At 36.7% G+C, this 14,831-nt stretch overlaps 1 protein-coding gene and 1 pseudogene across 4 annotated transcripts in view; both read right to left on the reverse strand.

Moving 5' to 3' along the window:
• Positions 1-609: 609 nt before the first annotated feature.
• The window catches only part of CHEK1 (checkpoint kinase 1), a 30,919-nt gene continuing 16,697 nt past the window's right edge, over positions 610-14,831 (reverse strand). For all 4 annotated transcript variants that reach the window (XM_017523722.2, XM_017523715.2, XM_037736361.1 and 1 more), the window contains exons 9-13: positions 12,731-12,839; positions 12,372-12,549; positions 12,002-12,133; positions 2,506-2,607; positions 610-1,135 (exon numbers count right to left, since the gene is read on the reverse strand). In XM_017523722.2, the coding sequence (XP_017379211.1) occupies positions 1,040-1,135; positions 2,506-2,607; positions 12,002-12,133; positions 12,372-12,549; positions 12,731-12,839 (617 nt within the window). In that variant the 3' untranslated portion in view covers positions 610-1,039. The remainder of the gene's footprint in view (positions 1,136-2,505; positions 2,608-12,001; positions 12,134-12,371; positions 12,550-12,730; positions 12,840-14,831) is intronic.
• On the reverse strand, positions 6,448-6,564 carry LOC119470460 (annotated as a pseudogene).

A 14,831-nucleotide genomic window follows, 5' to 3' on the forward strand; every position in this document is an offset into this window, starting at 1 on the left:
CAGGGTCTCACTTTGTCATCCAAGCTGGATTGCCATGATGCAATCACAGCTCACTACAGCCTCAAATTTCTAGGCTCTTGCAATCCTCCTCTCTCAGCCTCCTAAGTAGTTGGGACTATAGGCAGGAGCCAAGGCCTCAACCTAATATGCTCTAAAGTTAATACAAATTTTATTAGAAAAACAAAGGTTTTGTAAGTCATAGGTAAAGGAATAATGAATCAGATCTATTTTTCTTATAGCTTCCTTACTCTTCCCTTCCCTCTTTTATTCTTTATCATCTAAAAGCTTGGTCACGAGTAAGTTCAAAAAGTAGATAAAATATGGCTGTGAAAGTAGAAAATATGGAAAAATATTTAAGATGCTCAACAGTAATTTTGAGAGTAAAGTTGGTTAAGCACTAGTTTATGCTCCACTTCTCCTTGAAAGGCCAACCAGTATTTTACTAACTATGCTGGAAAACACATCTACTTGCCATTTTAATTAATCATTATAATTCAAAAACAGGTATATATAACTGGCCAGGCTCTTTTGAAAATATAGGTACAAATCTTGGGAATATATGTTTTGAAGCTAGCCTCGATTCACAGACTGATAAATCTACTGTCCAAGTCACAAGGCTTATATCTTTATTGGTTCATCTTATAATTAAGTCAACATGGGAGAAATATATACTTTTTGGATTAAACAAAATGTTTTGATAAAAATGGGAAATGTGTATATAAAAGCTGGAAAACTCATGTCCTCTGAAACTTGGCTTCCACCAGATGAATTTCAAATTCAGATACTTAAATACACATGAAGAAATAATCTAATGAATTCTAATCATCCTTTCCCCAAAGTTTTCCTTACAATTAAGATATAGGTATTATTTGTATGCAGAATAAACAAAATGAAATTGGAATATGTTTGGATAAAGAGGGAAGTGAATACTTTAGGAACTATTGTTTGCAGTTTGCAGAATAGGTTAATCTTCTCTAGGAAGAATAATGTCAATATAGCAGCACTATATTCACCAGGATTCCCCAGAGCCAATGTCAGATCATGTGGCAGGAAGCCAAACCTTCTGGCTGCTCACAATATCAATCAGCTTCCCTTTAATCTTCAGGAAGTGTCTCTTGAATTCCAATCCATCACCCTATATTAGAAATCGTATTCAAAAATAATGTCAAAATAAAAACAAAAACAAGATTATGACCTAAAATCAATCTCTTTTTAGTGGTAATAAGAGACAAACATGCTTAGATATATGTCTAGCTACAATTTCCTTTTAAGCCTGTTTATGAAGACCAAATATCCTGGCAGAGAAAATAGTTAAAAAATAATTCCGATGTAGTTTCATGCCCATCACTGTTCCTACCGCACTGAGCTCAGACAGCAGATAAAATGGCATCCTCTCTGTTTCATGTGTTGGTATATCTGGACCTAAGTCATTACATTGCATAGGCAGTAGGGTCTGGAAACTAACAATAAGCTATACAACTAAACTGAAGTCTTGTCATAACACTATTGCAATAAAACCAACAGATTTAGTTATGAGAAGAATTTCATTATACTACAATCTTAATAATTTAATTCCATAGTAAGCATCTTAAAAACAGTATTGCAGCAAATCTCTAATACAAGGAGTACTGCAGCAAATGCTCTAACACAGCAGCTACCCCTCCAACCACACATACAATCTCTTGGAAAATGGAGAAAAATGCTATTTTGGATTTACATATTAAGGGCTATAAAACTACAACTTTAAAATCAATAATTTCTAAAGAAATCACAAATATGAACAAAAAATCTATGCATAATGTATCAATCAGAATTATTATAACATGTAAAGGTTCATTATATAATGAAACATTTTTTAACAAATCATACTTTTTATTAAAAGATAAATTAAGAAAAATATTAAAATGCTTCAAAATCTTAAAGGTGATTACTGCTGGGGAGAAAAATTTAGAATTATTTTTATTTTACCATTTTTTGCTTATCTACATTTTTCACAAAAGCATAAACTTTGTTTCTTTTTTTTTTTTTTTTTTTTTGAGATAAAGTGTCACACTGTTGCCCAGGCTGGAGTCCAATGGTACAGTCTCGGCTCACTGCAACCTCCAACTCGCGGGTACAAGCGATTCTCCTGCCTCAGTCTCCCAAGTAGCTGGGATTATAGGCACCCACCACCATGCCTGGCTAATTTTTTGTATTTTTAGTTTTACTATGTTGGCCAGGCTGGTCTCAAGCTCCTGACCTTGTGATCTACCTGCCTTGGCTTCCCAAAGTACTGGGATTACAGGTGTGAGCCACCGTGCCCGGCAAAAACTTTTACAATAAGGAAAACGTCAGTTGAAAAAACAATGTTTGGGAAAAACAGATTAACAAAAGCTCATGCTCATAATATTAAATGAAAAAATTACCTTCTATTTACAAATGCCACATATATACAAACATAATGGTATTTAAAAAGTCACAGAAATATTTCCATAGAAAAAATACTATAATAAAACATAAAATTACCTTAGAAAGCCGGAAGTCAACCAGTATCTTATCATCCATTTCTAACAAATTCACTTTGAAAATGAGTTTATTGTTTCTCCTATCAGTTGTTGATACAGTAACCTGAAGTAACAAAAATAAGGTTAAGCCATATAGTATACCCACTATGAAGAACAGAATGGAAGTTCTTCCAAATCTACAAATAAAACTACCTGTAAGATCCAGCAATCCCACTATTGAGATGTTATCCAAAGGAAAGGAAATTATACGGAAGAGACATTTGCGTCCCTACAGAGTTATTCACAATAGCCAAGATATAGAATCGGCCTAGGTACCCAACAACAGATGAGAATAGGCCAGGCACTGTGGCTCATGCTTATATTTCAGTACTCTGGGAGGTCAAAGCAGGAAGATCCGTGAGCCCAGGAGTTCAAGACCAGACTGGGCAACATATCAGTCTCTCATTTCTACTAAAATTCCAAAAAAATTAGCCAAGCATGGTGGTGCATGGCTGTAGGCCTAGCTACTCAGGGAGGCTGAGGCAGAAGGATCACTTGAGCCCAGGAGGTTGAAGCTGCAGTGTGGTATGATTGAGCCCCTGCACCCCAGCATGGGCGACAGAGCGAGATCCTGTCTCCAAAAAACAAAACAAAAAGCCAAGCAAACAGATGAGGATAATATGATATATATACACAATGAAATACTACTCAGCCATATAAAGTAATGAAATCCTGTCATTTGCAGCAACATGGGTGGAACTGGAGGACATTATGTTAACTGAAATAAACTGGGAACAGAAAATTAAATATCACATGTTCTGTAGAAACAAAAAAACAGTTGATATCATAGAAGTAGAAAGCGGAACAGAGGATACTAGAGTCTAGGATGGGTAGGGGGAAGGTAAAGATAGAGATTAGTGAAAGAATACAAAATTACAGCTAGATAGGAGTAAGTTCTAGACCACTGTAGGATGACGATACTTAACAATAATCGAGTTTCAAACAGCTAGAAGGATATTGTACATTTCCATCACAAAGAAACTATTAATGTTTGAGATTATGAATATGCTAATTATCCTGATCTGATCACTATACATTATATGAATCAAAACATCACTATGTACCCCATGAATACATATAATTGTTGTATCAATTAAAAAAATTTTTTTAACATTTGCAGGCTACTTGCATAATAGGAGTAGTATTAAGTATGCTGATAATCTCACTCATTCCAGAGTCTCTCTTCTCCCAATGGGTATATGTATCCCCACCAAACTATCAACAGAAGTGCAGCTCCCAGGGATTTAGTGTATATGAACTCATAGCAACAAAACTTACTGTATTTTACCAAAATACCACTGAAAGAAGAAACAATCAAAGATGAAAATATGAGAGGAAAAGCAAGATGATTAAAACATGAGAAAGAAAAAGGCCTGACTTGTGGCTGAAAAGCTAGAGCGGCAATTAGAAGATGGCCAAGGTCTTGAGATGCCTTGCAACTTATGTAAAGATGCTCAGCCTAGCTGAATGATGCAGACAGAAAGCCTCAGCTAACAGCCAGTACCAAGGCTCCAAACATGGGAGTAAGAACATTTGAAACCACCAGCCACAGTAAAGACATCAAATGACTACATTTGATGTATAATGAATAAGCTGGATGAATAAGCCTGAGCAAGATCAGCAGATATGCTTGAAAAATCCAACCCAAATTACAAAAGTATTTGTAATAATTCTTACTTCAAGAAACTATAAAAACACACATCTATACCACAACTGTGCAGCACTGAAAAAACAAACTAGTTCTGGGAAAATTAATACAAGATATTCAACTCAACAAATCTGAATTAAGCTCTTAAACTTCAAAGACAGAAAATACTTTAAGAACTGAAAAATAGTGAATCAAGGAGTGATGTCGGTGAAAATGGCAGAGGAAAGAACTCCAGAAGTCCATTACTCCACAAAAGCGATTTTAAAAATCTGCCAAAAACTGTCAGAATCAACTTTTGCAGAATATTGTAAACTAACTAAAAGCTTGCAACTTATTCAAAACAAGTGAAACTCAGTGAGAACAGTGAGCTTTCTGGCATTGTAACTTACCCTGTTCACATCCCCTGCTCCTCACTCAGTAGCAGCCTTGAAAATTAACAGTCCATATTTCAGGTATAGGTCCGGGTGGGAGCAAAATAAACCTCATGTACAAACTATCTTAAGCCAATCTGAACCTCTAAAATAACTCAATCAAAAGGCTTGTCCTGGCCGGGTGAGGTGGCTCACGTCTAATCTCAACACTTTGGGAGGCCAAGGCGGGTGGATCACCTGTGGTCTGGAGTTCCAGACCAGCCTGACCAACAAGGTGAAACCCCATCTCTACTAAAAACACAAAAATCAGCTGGGCTTGGTGGCGGGTGCCTATAATCCCAGCTACTTGCAAGGCTGAGGCAGGAGAATTGCTTGAAGCTAGGAGGCAGAGGTTGCACCACTGCACTCCAGCCTGGGTGAGAGAGCCAGACTCTGACTCAAAAAAAAAAAAAAAAAAGAAGTTTGTCTTTATTTTGCCTTTGTTAACTGTAACTCACCTTGTGCTAAAGCTGCTCCTGGGTAGTGTTTGCTGAAAACACTTACAGGAAAGTGCTTTAGTCTCCGCTGCCTAAAGCAGTGAGAGCAACTGGGGCAAACAGACTACCCAAGAAGTCTGGAAGAAAAAGTTAGGGAATGAGATTTTTTGAGGAATAATGACTTTTGAAAAGGTCCAGCATATACCTGGGAATCTAAAAGGACACACCCATGACGAAGGCAGTACACATGCTTAGGAAAAAGCTGAGAGGGCCCTAAGCTCTACATCTGCCCTAATTTTGTATTTTGCACAAGCGGATAGTGAAGGCTGAGGCAACAGTGTAAACTTCTTGGCTGAGTATTGCAGGTGTGCCCCAACACAAATACAGAACCGCTATGCAGATTTTTTGTTTTTGGTAAACAGAATTTAAGGAAATCTCTGTCCAATCATTAGCTGACCACTAAAACTAATGGGACAGAAAGTGCACAGCCATGCATGACAAACAATACCAACTTTAAAAAATTACATCAGAAAAATCACCAAGGCCAGGCGTGGTGGCTCATGCCTGTAATCCCTGCACTTTGCAAGGCTGAGGCGGGTGGATCACCTGAGGTCAGGAGTTTGAGATCAGTCTGGCCAACATGATGAGACCCTGTCTCTAGTAAAAATACAAAATATTAGCCGGGTGTGTTGGCAGGAGCCTGTAATTCCAGCTACTTGGGAGGATGAGGCAGGAGAATCACTTGAACCCAGAGGTGGAGGTTGCAATGAGCTGAGATCATGCCACTGTACTCCAGCCTGGGCAACAAGAGTGAAACTCTGCCTCAAAAAAAAAAAAGAAAAAGAAAAAGGTCACTAAAAAAATCAAACAACTACCTCAAGCAGTAACAAACCCTGGTAAGAGGGGAAAATCTGACTTGTAGAGTTGCCACATATTGCCACAATATGCCCAGTTTTCAACAAAAAATTACAAATCATGTAAGGCAACAAGTATGGCCCATACAAAACAGTCCCTGAGGAACACAAAGAAAGAATAACGAAAAGTGAACAGAGTCTAAGAACTGTGGTACATCAACTGTACCAACAATACACATAATGAGTCCAAGAGGGAGAGGAGAGTTAGGTACAGAAAAAAATATTTGAAGAAAAATGGCGAAAAACTTCCCAAGTTTGATTAAAAACATTAATTTACACATCCAAGAGACTCAGTGAACTCCAAATAGAATGAACAAAGAAATCCACTGCAAGATACATCATAATCAAACTGTGATCAACAGAGAAACTTAGAAGCAGCAAGGGAGCAGCAAGGTCTCACGTAAAACAGGTCCTCAGTAAGATTAACAGCTGATTTCTCATCAGAAACCACAAAGGCTAGAAGGTAGTAGTGGCATATTCAAAGTGCTGAAAAACAAAAGCTAATAAGAATTCTGTATCCAGTAAAACCCCCTGTGGAAGAGAAATTAACGCACTTAAAACTGATAGGAACAGATACTACACTTGATCTTAGACAAAAGGCTGAGAAGCGATTTTTTTTTTTTTGAGACAGTCCTGCTCTGTCGCCCAGGCTAGAGAGCAGTCACACAATCAGATCATGGCTCACTGTAGCCTCGATCTCCCAGGGCTCAGGCTATCTTCCCACCTAAAGTGTCCGCAGTAGCTGGGTTTACAGGCACACACCACAATGCCCAACTAATTTTTAAAATATTTTTAGTAGAGATGGGGTTTCACTGTGTTGGCCAGGCTGGTCTCAAACTCTTGGCCTCAAGTCATCTGCCTGCCTCAGCCTCCCAAAGTGCTGGAATTACAGGTGTGAGCCATGACACCTAGCTAAGGAATTTTAGATTCAAAGACATAAATAGGTTAAAAGGAAAAGGGAAAAAAAAAAAAAAACAAAAACAGACTGTGTAAACAATAAACAAGAGAGTTGGTAGCTGGGTAAGGTGGTATGTCCCTGCAGTCCCACCTACTTGGGCGGCCAAGGCAGGAAGGTCACTTGAGCCCAGGAGTTTGAGGCTGTGGTGCACTATAATTGTGCGTCAAATAACCACTACACTCTAGCCTGGGCAACATAGTAAGACTCCATCTAAACAAAAGAAAATACACAGAAGATAGCCGGTGAACTGGTGTGGCTATACTGATACTAGACAAAATAGACTGATGAAAATTGCCAATTTAGCTGGGCATGGTGGTGCACACCAGTAGTCCCCACTACTCGGGAGGATCACTTGAGCCCAGAAAGTCAAAGCCAGCCTCGTCAACACAGAGAGAATGTATCTCTACAGAAACATTTTTAAAAAGCTGGTATGTAGTGCACACCTGTAGTCCCAGCTACTTAGGAGGCTGAGGTGGGAGGATCACTTGGGCACAGGAGGGCAAGGTATTAATATACCATATTAATAAAGGTGAAAAAATCCACATGATTATCTCAACAGATGGAGAAAACATCTGACAAAATCTAACACTCTTTCATCATAAAAACAAAAACCCCACAGCTGACATCATACTTAATGCTGAAAGTCTCAAAACTTTCCCCTAGGATCAAGAACAAGACAAACATGTCCACTCTCACTATTTCTGTTCAACATAATGTTGGAAGTCCTATCCAGGACAACTGAACAAGAAAAAGAATTAAAAGGCATCCAGATAGGAAGAAAAAAAGGCAAAACAATACACTGTTTTAATATATCAAAAACAATCTTCATGTATATAAAAACTTAAACCAAGAATTTGCAAAAAAAAACAACAACAAAAAAAAAACAAAAAAAAACCCAAAAAAAACTGGAGTTAATACATGAGTTCAGCAAATTTTCAGGATACAAGATCAATATACAAAATTTATTTGCAAATATACTAGCAATGAACAATTTGAAAATAAAATTGAAAAAAAAATTCCATTTACATCAGCATCAGGATAAAAAAAAGAATAAACGGGATTACATTTAACCTAGGAAGTGCAAGACTTGAACACTGAAAACTATAAAATATTCTTGAAAGAAATTAAAGACCCTAAAAAATAAAAAAGTGTCCCATGTTATTGGATTGGAAGATTAAGGTTTAGCAACCTTAATCTAAAATCTGAAATCCAAAATGTTCCAAACTCCAAAACTATTAGGGTGCTGACATGATGCCATGAATGAAAAATTTCACACCTGATAAGTTTGCTTTCTGATAGTACAATGTACACTTTGTTTCACGCACAACATTACTTAAAACATTGTATAAAATTGCCTTCAGGCTATTTGTATAAGGTATGTACGCAGCATAAATAAAATTCATGCTTCATCTTGAGTCCCATCCACAAGTTATCTCTTTATGTATATGCAAATATTCCAAATCCAAACAAAGGTAAATCCACAAAACTTTTTATCCCAAGGACCTTGAATAAGGAAGACTCAATCTGTACTAAAATGGAAATCTTCCCCAAGTTTATCTATAGATTCCATGTAATCTCTTTTAAAATTCCAAATTTTTTTCTTAGAGAAACAAATCAGATGATCCTAAAAGTCAGATAGAAAAACAAGGGGCCACAAATAACCAAAATACCTTGAAAAAAAGAACAAACTTGGACAATTCATACTTTCTAATTTCAGAACTCACTACAAAGCTACAGTCATCAAAATAGTGTGGTAGTGGCACAGCACAGACATATAGATCTAAGAAACAAAGAACTGAGTACACAGGGGAGGAAAAAGAAAAGAAAAAAAATTGAGTCCAGAAATAAACCCACACATCTATGACCGATTATTTTCAACAAAGGTGCCAAGACTATCCAATTGGAAAAGATGTCTTCAACAAATGGTGCTGTAAAAACTGAATATTCACATACAAACATTTGAATTTGGACCCTAACTCATACCATATACAAATATTAACTCAAAATGGACAAAGACCTAAATATAAGAGCTAAACTTTAAGGCTGTAGTCCCAGCTACTTAGGAGGCTGGGGCATCTAAAAGAAAGTGTAAAGTATAAATCTTTACAATATTATATTAGGTAACAGTTTCTTAAATTTGACACTAAAAGCATAGGCAACAAAAGAAAAATTAGCAATCCACTGGAATTCATCAAAATTTAAAACTTGCGTGCATCAAAGAACACTAATAAGAAAACGAAAAGAATGGAGGAATTTTCTCCCACAGAATCGGAGAAAATATTTGCAAATCAGGTATCTGACAAGGTTCTGGTGTCCAGAATGTACAAAGAACTCTAAAAACAATAAAAAGAATCCAGTTAAAATATGGACAAGAGATCTGAATAGATACTGTTATAAAGAAATGGCCAATAAGCATATAAGAGTATGCTCAAGATCATTCGTCATTAGAGAAATGAAAATCAAAAGCAAAATGAGGTAACACTTCATACACACTAGGATTGTTATAGTAGAAAGGAGGGGGCAGTAAGTGTTGGCAAGGATGAAGAGAAATTAGAACCCTCATACATTATTGATGGGAATGTAAAATGGTGCAGGTGCTTTGGAAAAATCACTTCACAGTTTCTCAAAAAGTTAAATGAAGAGTTACCATATGCTCCAGCAATTCTACTCCTCCATATATGTCTAAGAAATTGAAAACATATGGTCACACAAAAACTTGTACAAGATTGTTCATAGCAGTATTATTCGTAATGACCAAAAAGTAGAAACAATCCAAATGTCCATCAATGGATGAATGGATAAACAAAATGTAGTACATACACACAATGGAATATTACTCAGCCATAAAAAGGAACAGCCGGGAGCAGTGGCTCACGCCTATAATCGTAGCAACTTTGGGAGGCCGAAGAGGGCAGACTGCCTAAGCTCAGGAGTCTGAGACCAGCCTGGACAACACGGTGCAAACCTGTCTTTACTAAAATACAAAAAATTAGCCAGGTGTGTGGGAGGCTCAGGCAGGAGAACTGCTTGAACCTGGGAAGCAGAGGTTGCTGTGAGCCAAGATCGCCCCACTGCACTCCAACCTGGGCAACAGAGCAAGACTCTGTCTCCAAAATAAAAAGGAATAAAGTACTGATCAATGCCATGAACCTTATGCTAAATGAAAGTAGACAGACCCAAAGGACTATATGCTATAAGATTCCATTTATGAAAAACGTTCAAAAAGGGCAATCCCTAAAGACAGAAAGTAGATTCGAGGTTACCCAGGAATGGAGAAAGAAAGAATGAGGAGTGACTGCTAGGTGGTACAGAGGTTTTTCTTTTTTTTTTTTTCTCCCTGTGGATGCAATGTTCTGAAATTAGCCAGGGGTGATGATTGTACAACCTTGTGAATATATTAAAAACCACTGCATTGTACATTTTAAAATGGTTAAAGTCATGATTTTTATATTATGCAAATTTTATCTCTATGAGTCTAACTGAAAAAGAGTGAATCACCTATAGGTGAGAGGAATATCAGGCTGGCCTCAGATTTCCACACAGTAACAGTTTCCCTTTCTAATTTTGAAAACTCAAATCTATAGAAAAACTGAAAGAAGAGTACAATAAATAACCATATACTCTTCACTGGTCTTATCTACCTAGATATGTGTGTGTTTATTTGTCTTTATGTAGCTGTTTTACCCTTCTTTCATTTAAAGTTTAAACCGAATGAAGGTATCACTTCACTTTAACTTTCCTTCAATACGTTTCTCTTTGGAACAAGGACATTCTCCTACAAAACACAGTATTATCACATCCAAAAAATCGGATGCTCATACAAAAACATTACCTAACATACAGTCCATATTCAAATTTCCCCAATTGTTCCAACAATATCTGTTACGGTTTTTTTTTTTTTTTCCCCAAATACATGATCTAGTGAAAGATCATGCATTGCACTTAGTTATCAGGAGGCCTCTTTAGTCACCTTCAGTATAAAACAGCTGGCCTATTTGTCTTTCATGATGTTAACATTTTTCTGAAAAGCTTTAAAGACAGTTTAGAATACCAATATTTAACTATGCTCTAATAATATAAACAATAAAAATTGACAGCTGCAATAAAGGGAGACAGGAAAAAGTATGGGACTGCTAATGTATTTGACTTTCATGGTAGGCAGTCAACTGTTACTGTCTACAGTTTAAGTATATATAGTTTTAAAGAAAATAATGATTCCAGCTGCGTAATATTTTTAATAACAATAAAAAGGTATTTTAAGAAATATTATTTCTTAGGCTAGGCATAGTGGCTCAAAAAAAAAAAAACCTTAAAAAAATATATATTATTTCTTAAGGTAAAGAATATTTTACTAGTTTATTTTTCAAATTAACTAATTACTATATATTTTTAAGTTTGTTTGTTTGAGACAGAATCTCACTCTGTCACCCAGGCTGGAGTGCAGTGGTGTGATCTCGGCTCGCTGCAACTTCTGTCTTATGGGTTTCAAGTGATTCTCCTGCCTTAGCCTCCCCAGAAGCTGAGATTAGAGGCATGTACCACCATGCCGGATAATTTTTGTATTTTTAGCAGAGATGGGGTTTCATCATATTGGCCAGGCTAGTCTTGAACTCCTGACCTCAGGTGATCCACCCACCCTGGCCTCCCAAAGAGCTGGGATTACAGGCAGAAGCCACCATGCCCATCTTGTATTTTAAAAATATACAAATGATAGTTTTTACTTGAATATTTAATTTTTTTTTTTTTTGAGACAGAGTCGCACTCTTATTGCCCAGGCTAGAGTACAATGGCGTGATCTCGGCTCACCGCAACCTCCACATCCCAGGTTCAAGTGATTCTCCTGCCCCAGCCTTCCAAGTAGCTGAGATTATAGGCATGTGCCACCACATACAGCTAATTTTTTGTATTTTTACTAGAGGTGGGGTTTCTTCATGTTGGTCAGGCTGGTCTCGAACTCCAGACCTCAGGTGATCCACCTGCCTCAGCCTCCCAAAGTCTCCAAAGTGCTGGGATTACAGGCGTGAGCCACTGTGCCCAGCCTATTTAAATTTTTCTTCAGGAAAAGATATAATGAAAATCAATGAAACACACCTGATTCATACAACTCTTCTTCCACTGATATCCCAACTTCTCACAAGTCTCTTTCAGGCATTGATAAGATTTGTCTGCATCCAATTTGGTAAAGAATCGTGTCATTCTTTTGACCAACCGCTGCCAGGGGTTCTATATATCAAACAGAAGACAACTAAATAAATCCATTATGACTAAAGACAGTAATATCATAGCCATTTAGTCTTAAAATTCTTTTGCATTAAGGCCTCCCTCCCCTTTCTTCTTTAACCAAAAAAATACATGTGATTTAAATGTTATATATCTTAAGATTTTCACAATAAAAAAGGACTTTAAGACAATAAAAAATAAAGAGCTGCCATTATTTATTTAAAAAATTAAATTCCCTCACCTGTGAAGATCCTGGGGTGCCAAGTAACTGACTATTCAGAAGCATATGATCAGGACATGTGGGCTGGGAAAAGCTGATCCCTTGTACCAATTTATCAATGTACGAGGGACTGGTATCCCATAAGGAAAGACCTGTGCGTGGTTCTGGCTGAGAACTGGAGTACTTCACATTTTCTTCACTGAGGCATTACAACAGAAGGAAATAAACATTTAATAAAATAAAATCTATCATGCCTTTCTTATATCACACAAATGTTCTCACACAGTATTATGTCCATTAATGCTGATGATTATAAAAAAAATACATGTATATATTATTCTTCATGGGAATACTACAATCAACGACTTAATCAGTCTTACCTAGAAGCACTGTTTACTGGAGAGAAGTCCAAATTGGATTGAATGTGCTTAGAGAAGCCACTGGCAGACTCTGACATACCGCCTGAAGTGACTCGGGGCCTTTTTGCCCCTAAAAAAGAAAAAAATACAAATGCTGTCAAGTCTTCTATGCAAATATGTTTTTAAATTAGCCAACTGGTAACTTGAAGAAGTAAAACTCTGTCTAAATCTATTTACTTAACACAAAATATTTATAAGATATAAAACAAAGTCTTCCTATATGACTATATAAAAAATGTGGTCAAGTTATGAAATTACTAAGATTCACTTGTCAAATTAGGTATTTCACAATATCTAAGTATGACCTGTAGGCGTGTTCCAAGTGTGGAGTATGCTCAGGCCACAATCTTAATGGCATCTTTTGTGGGTAACAGAACAATGTTCCATGAAGACAACAGACCTGGCTAAAGGACTAGAACTTTTTAAAATAAAAAAAAAAAATTATGATAATAACAATAAATACTATGAATCTGTTCTAGCCAACATTCTTTGATTCCCTGGAAAAGCTTTACAATGAAGATTATACGTAAAATGACACCACTATAAATTTATGGTTACAATCCCTAGCCGAACCTCAATATTGCCAGATAATTCTATTTGTTTCTCTAGTTTCCTTTCCTTTTCTCCACAAGGATCATTTCAAAACTACACTTTTCTGTAATTTCCAAGACTACTGTCCAGCACTTTTACTATCACTTCCCATTTCAGAGAGAAAATAAAGCCACTAGACAGAAACTACATCAACTTGTCTGCAGCAAATCTGCTAAGTTACATGTATTACTATACATCCTTTCATTCCTTCCATTCTCCTATGGAATGTTCATCTCTCTACTCGTGCCCCAGAGCCCACACCCTTCCACCTCCTGAGGGATCTTGATCCTCCGTTATTTATTCCCTTTCTCTTAGACTTCAGCTTCTTCCTCTCTACAGGATCTGTACCCAAACCACTTAAACATGCTAAAAATATTTTTAACCTGGTTTTTATTAATCCATTCATTCCAAAATTTTATTAGATTTACTCTGTGCCAGGCATTATTCTAGGTATTAGGTATTCAGTAGTGAGCAAAACAGAAAAAAACCCTTGACCTCTTAAATCCTACATTCTATTGAGGAGAGACAAAATAACATAAAATAAATTCAAATAAAATTAAAAATCAATAAGCTAAATGGTGGTAAGTACAACGGAGGAAAATAAAATGAAGAAATGTGTTGGACTGCATATGTCCACGAGATAGTAAAAATTTTTTAAATTTAAGAAATGTATTAGAGAGAAGGGGATACAGTTTTAAATAGCATGGCCAGGAAAGGCTTATTGTAAAGGTGACACTGAAGTCAATATCCAAAGAAAATGAGAAGATAAGACATGCAAATAAGTCCCATGGGAAAAAGCATTTCCAGGCATAGGGAATATTCATTACAAACACAGTGAGGTAGAAGTGTGCCTAGAGAGGATTTAGAGAACAATGAGAAGACCACTATAGCTATCACCAAGGGGGAGCAAAGCAGAAGTGAGGCTGGAGAGGTAATTATGGACAAATCGGGTAAGAACTCACAGGTCATGAACTGATTTTAGCTTACACTATTGGTGAGAACTAAAGCATTGGAGGATTTGGGTAGAACAGTGAGATATTCTAATTTACTTTTAAATCAGAACATTCTGGAAAGATATAATAGTAGTTTGGAATGACAGGGTAGCAGTAGAGGTAAAAAAAAAAAGGTAATCAGATTCTACAATTTTTTTTTAACATAGAGGTTAACAATTACCTGGTGGACTGGATGTCAAGTAAAAGAGGATGAGAAAAATGAAGGATGACTCAAGGTTTCTGATCTGCATAACAATAATGTAGTTGCCGTTAATCAACATGGGCAAGACTTAGAAAAGGAATGGGTTTGAAAGGAAAAGATTAGTAACTCAGTTTGGAGCTCATCAAGTTTGAGATGCTTCTTAACATTCAAGCGAAATCTGAGAAGGCAGTTAAGACATTTAAGTTCGGAATTCAGAGGAAAGGTCTAGGTTGATATAAATGTGACTATCAACATATAGTTTTTTTTAGAGCCACGA

Source organism: Cebus imitator, unplaced genomic scaffold (genome assembly GCF_001604975.1).
Source record: "Cebus imitator isolate Cc_AM_T3 unplaced genomic scaffold, Cebus_imitator-1.0 Scaffold0, whole genome shotgun sequence".
NCBI lineage: Eukaryota > Metazoa > Chordata > Mammalia > Primates > Cebidae > Cebus > Cebus imitator.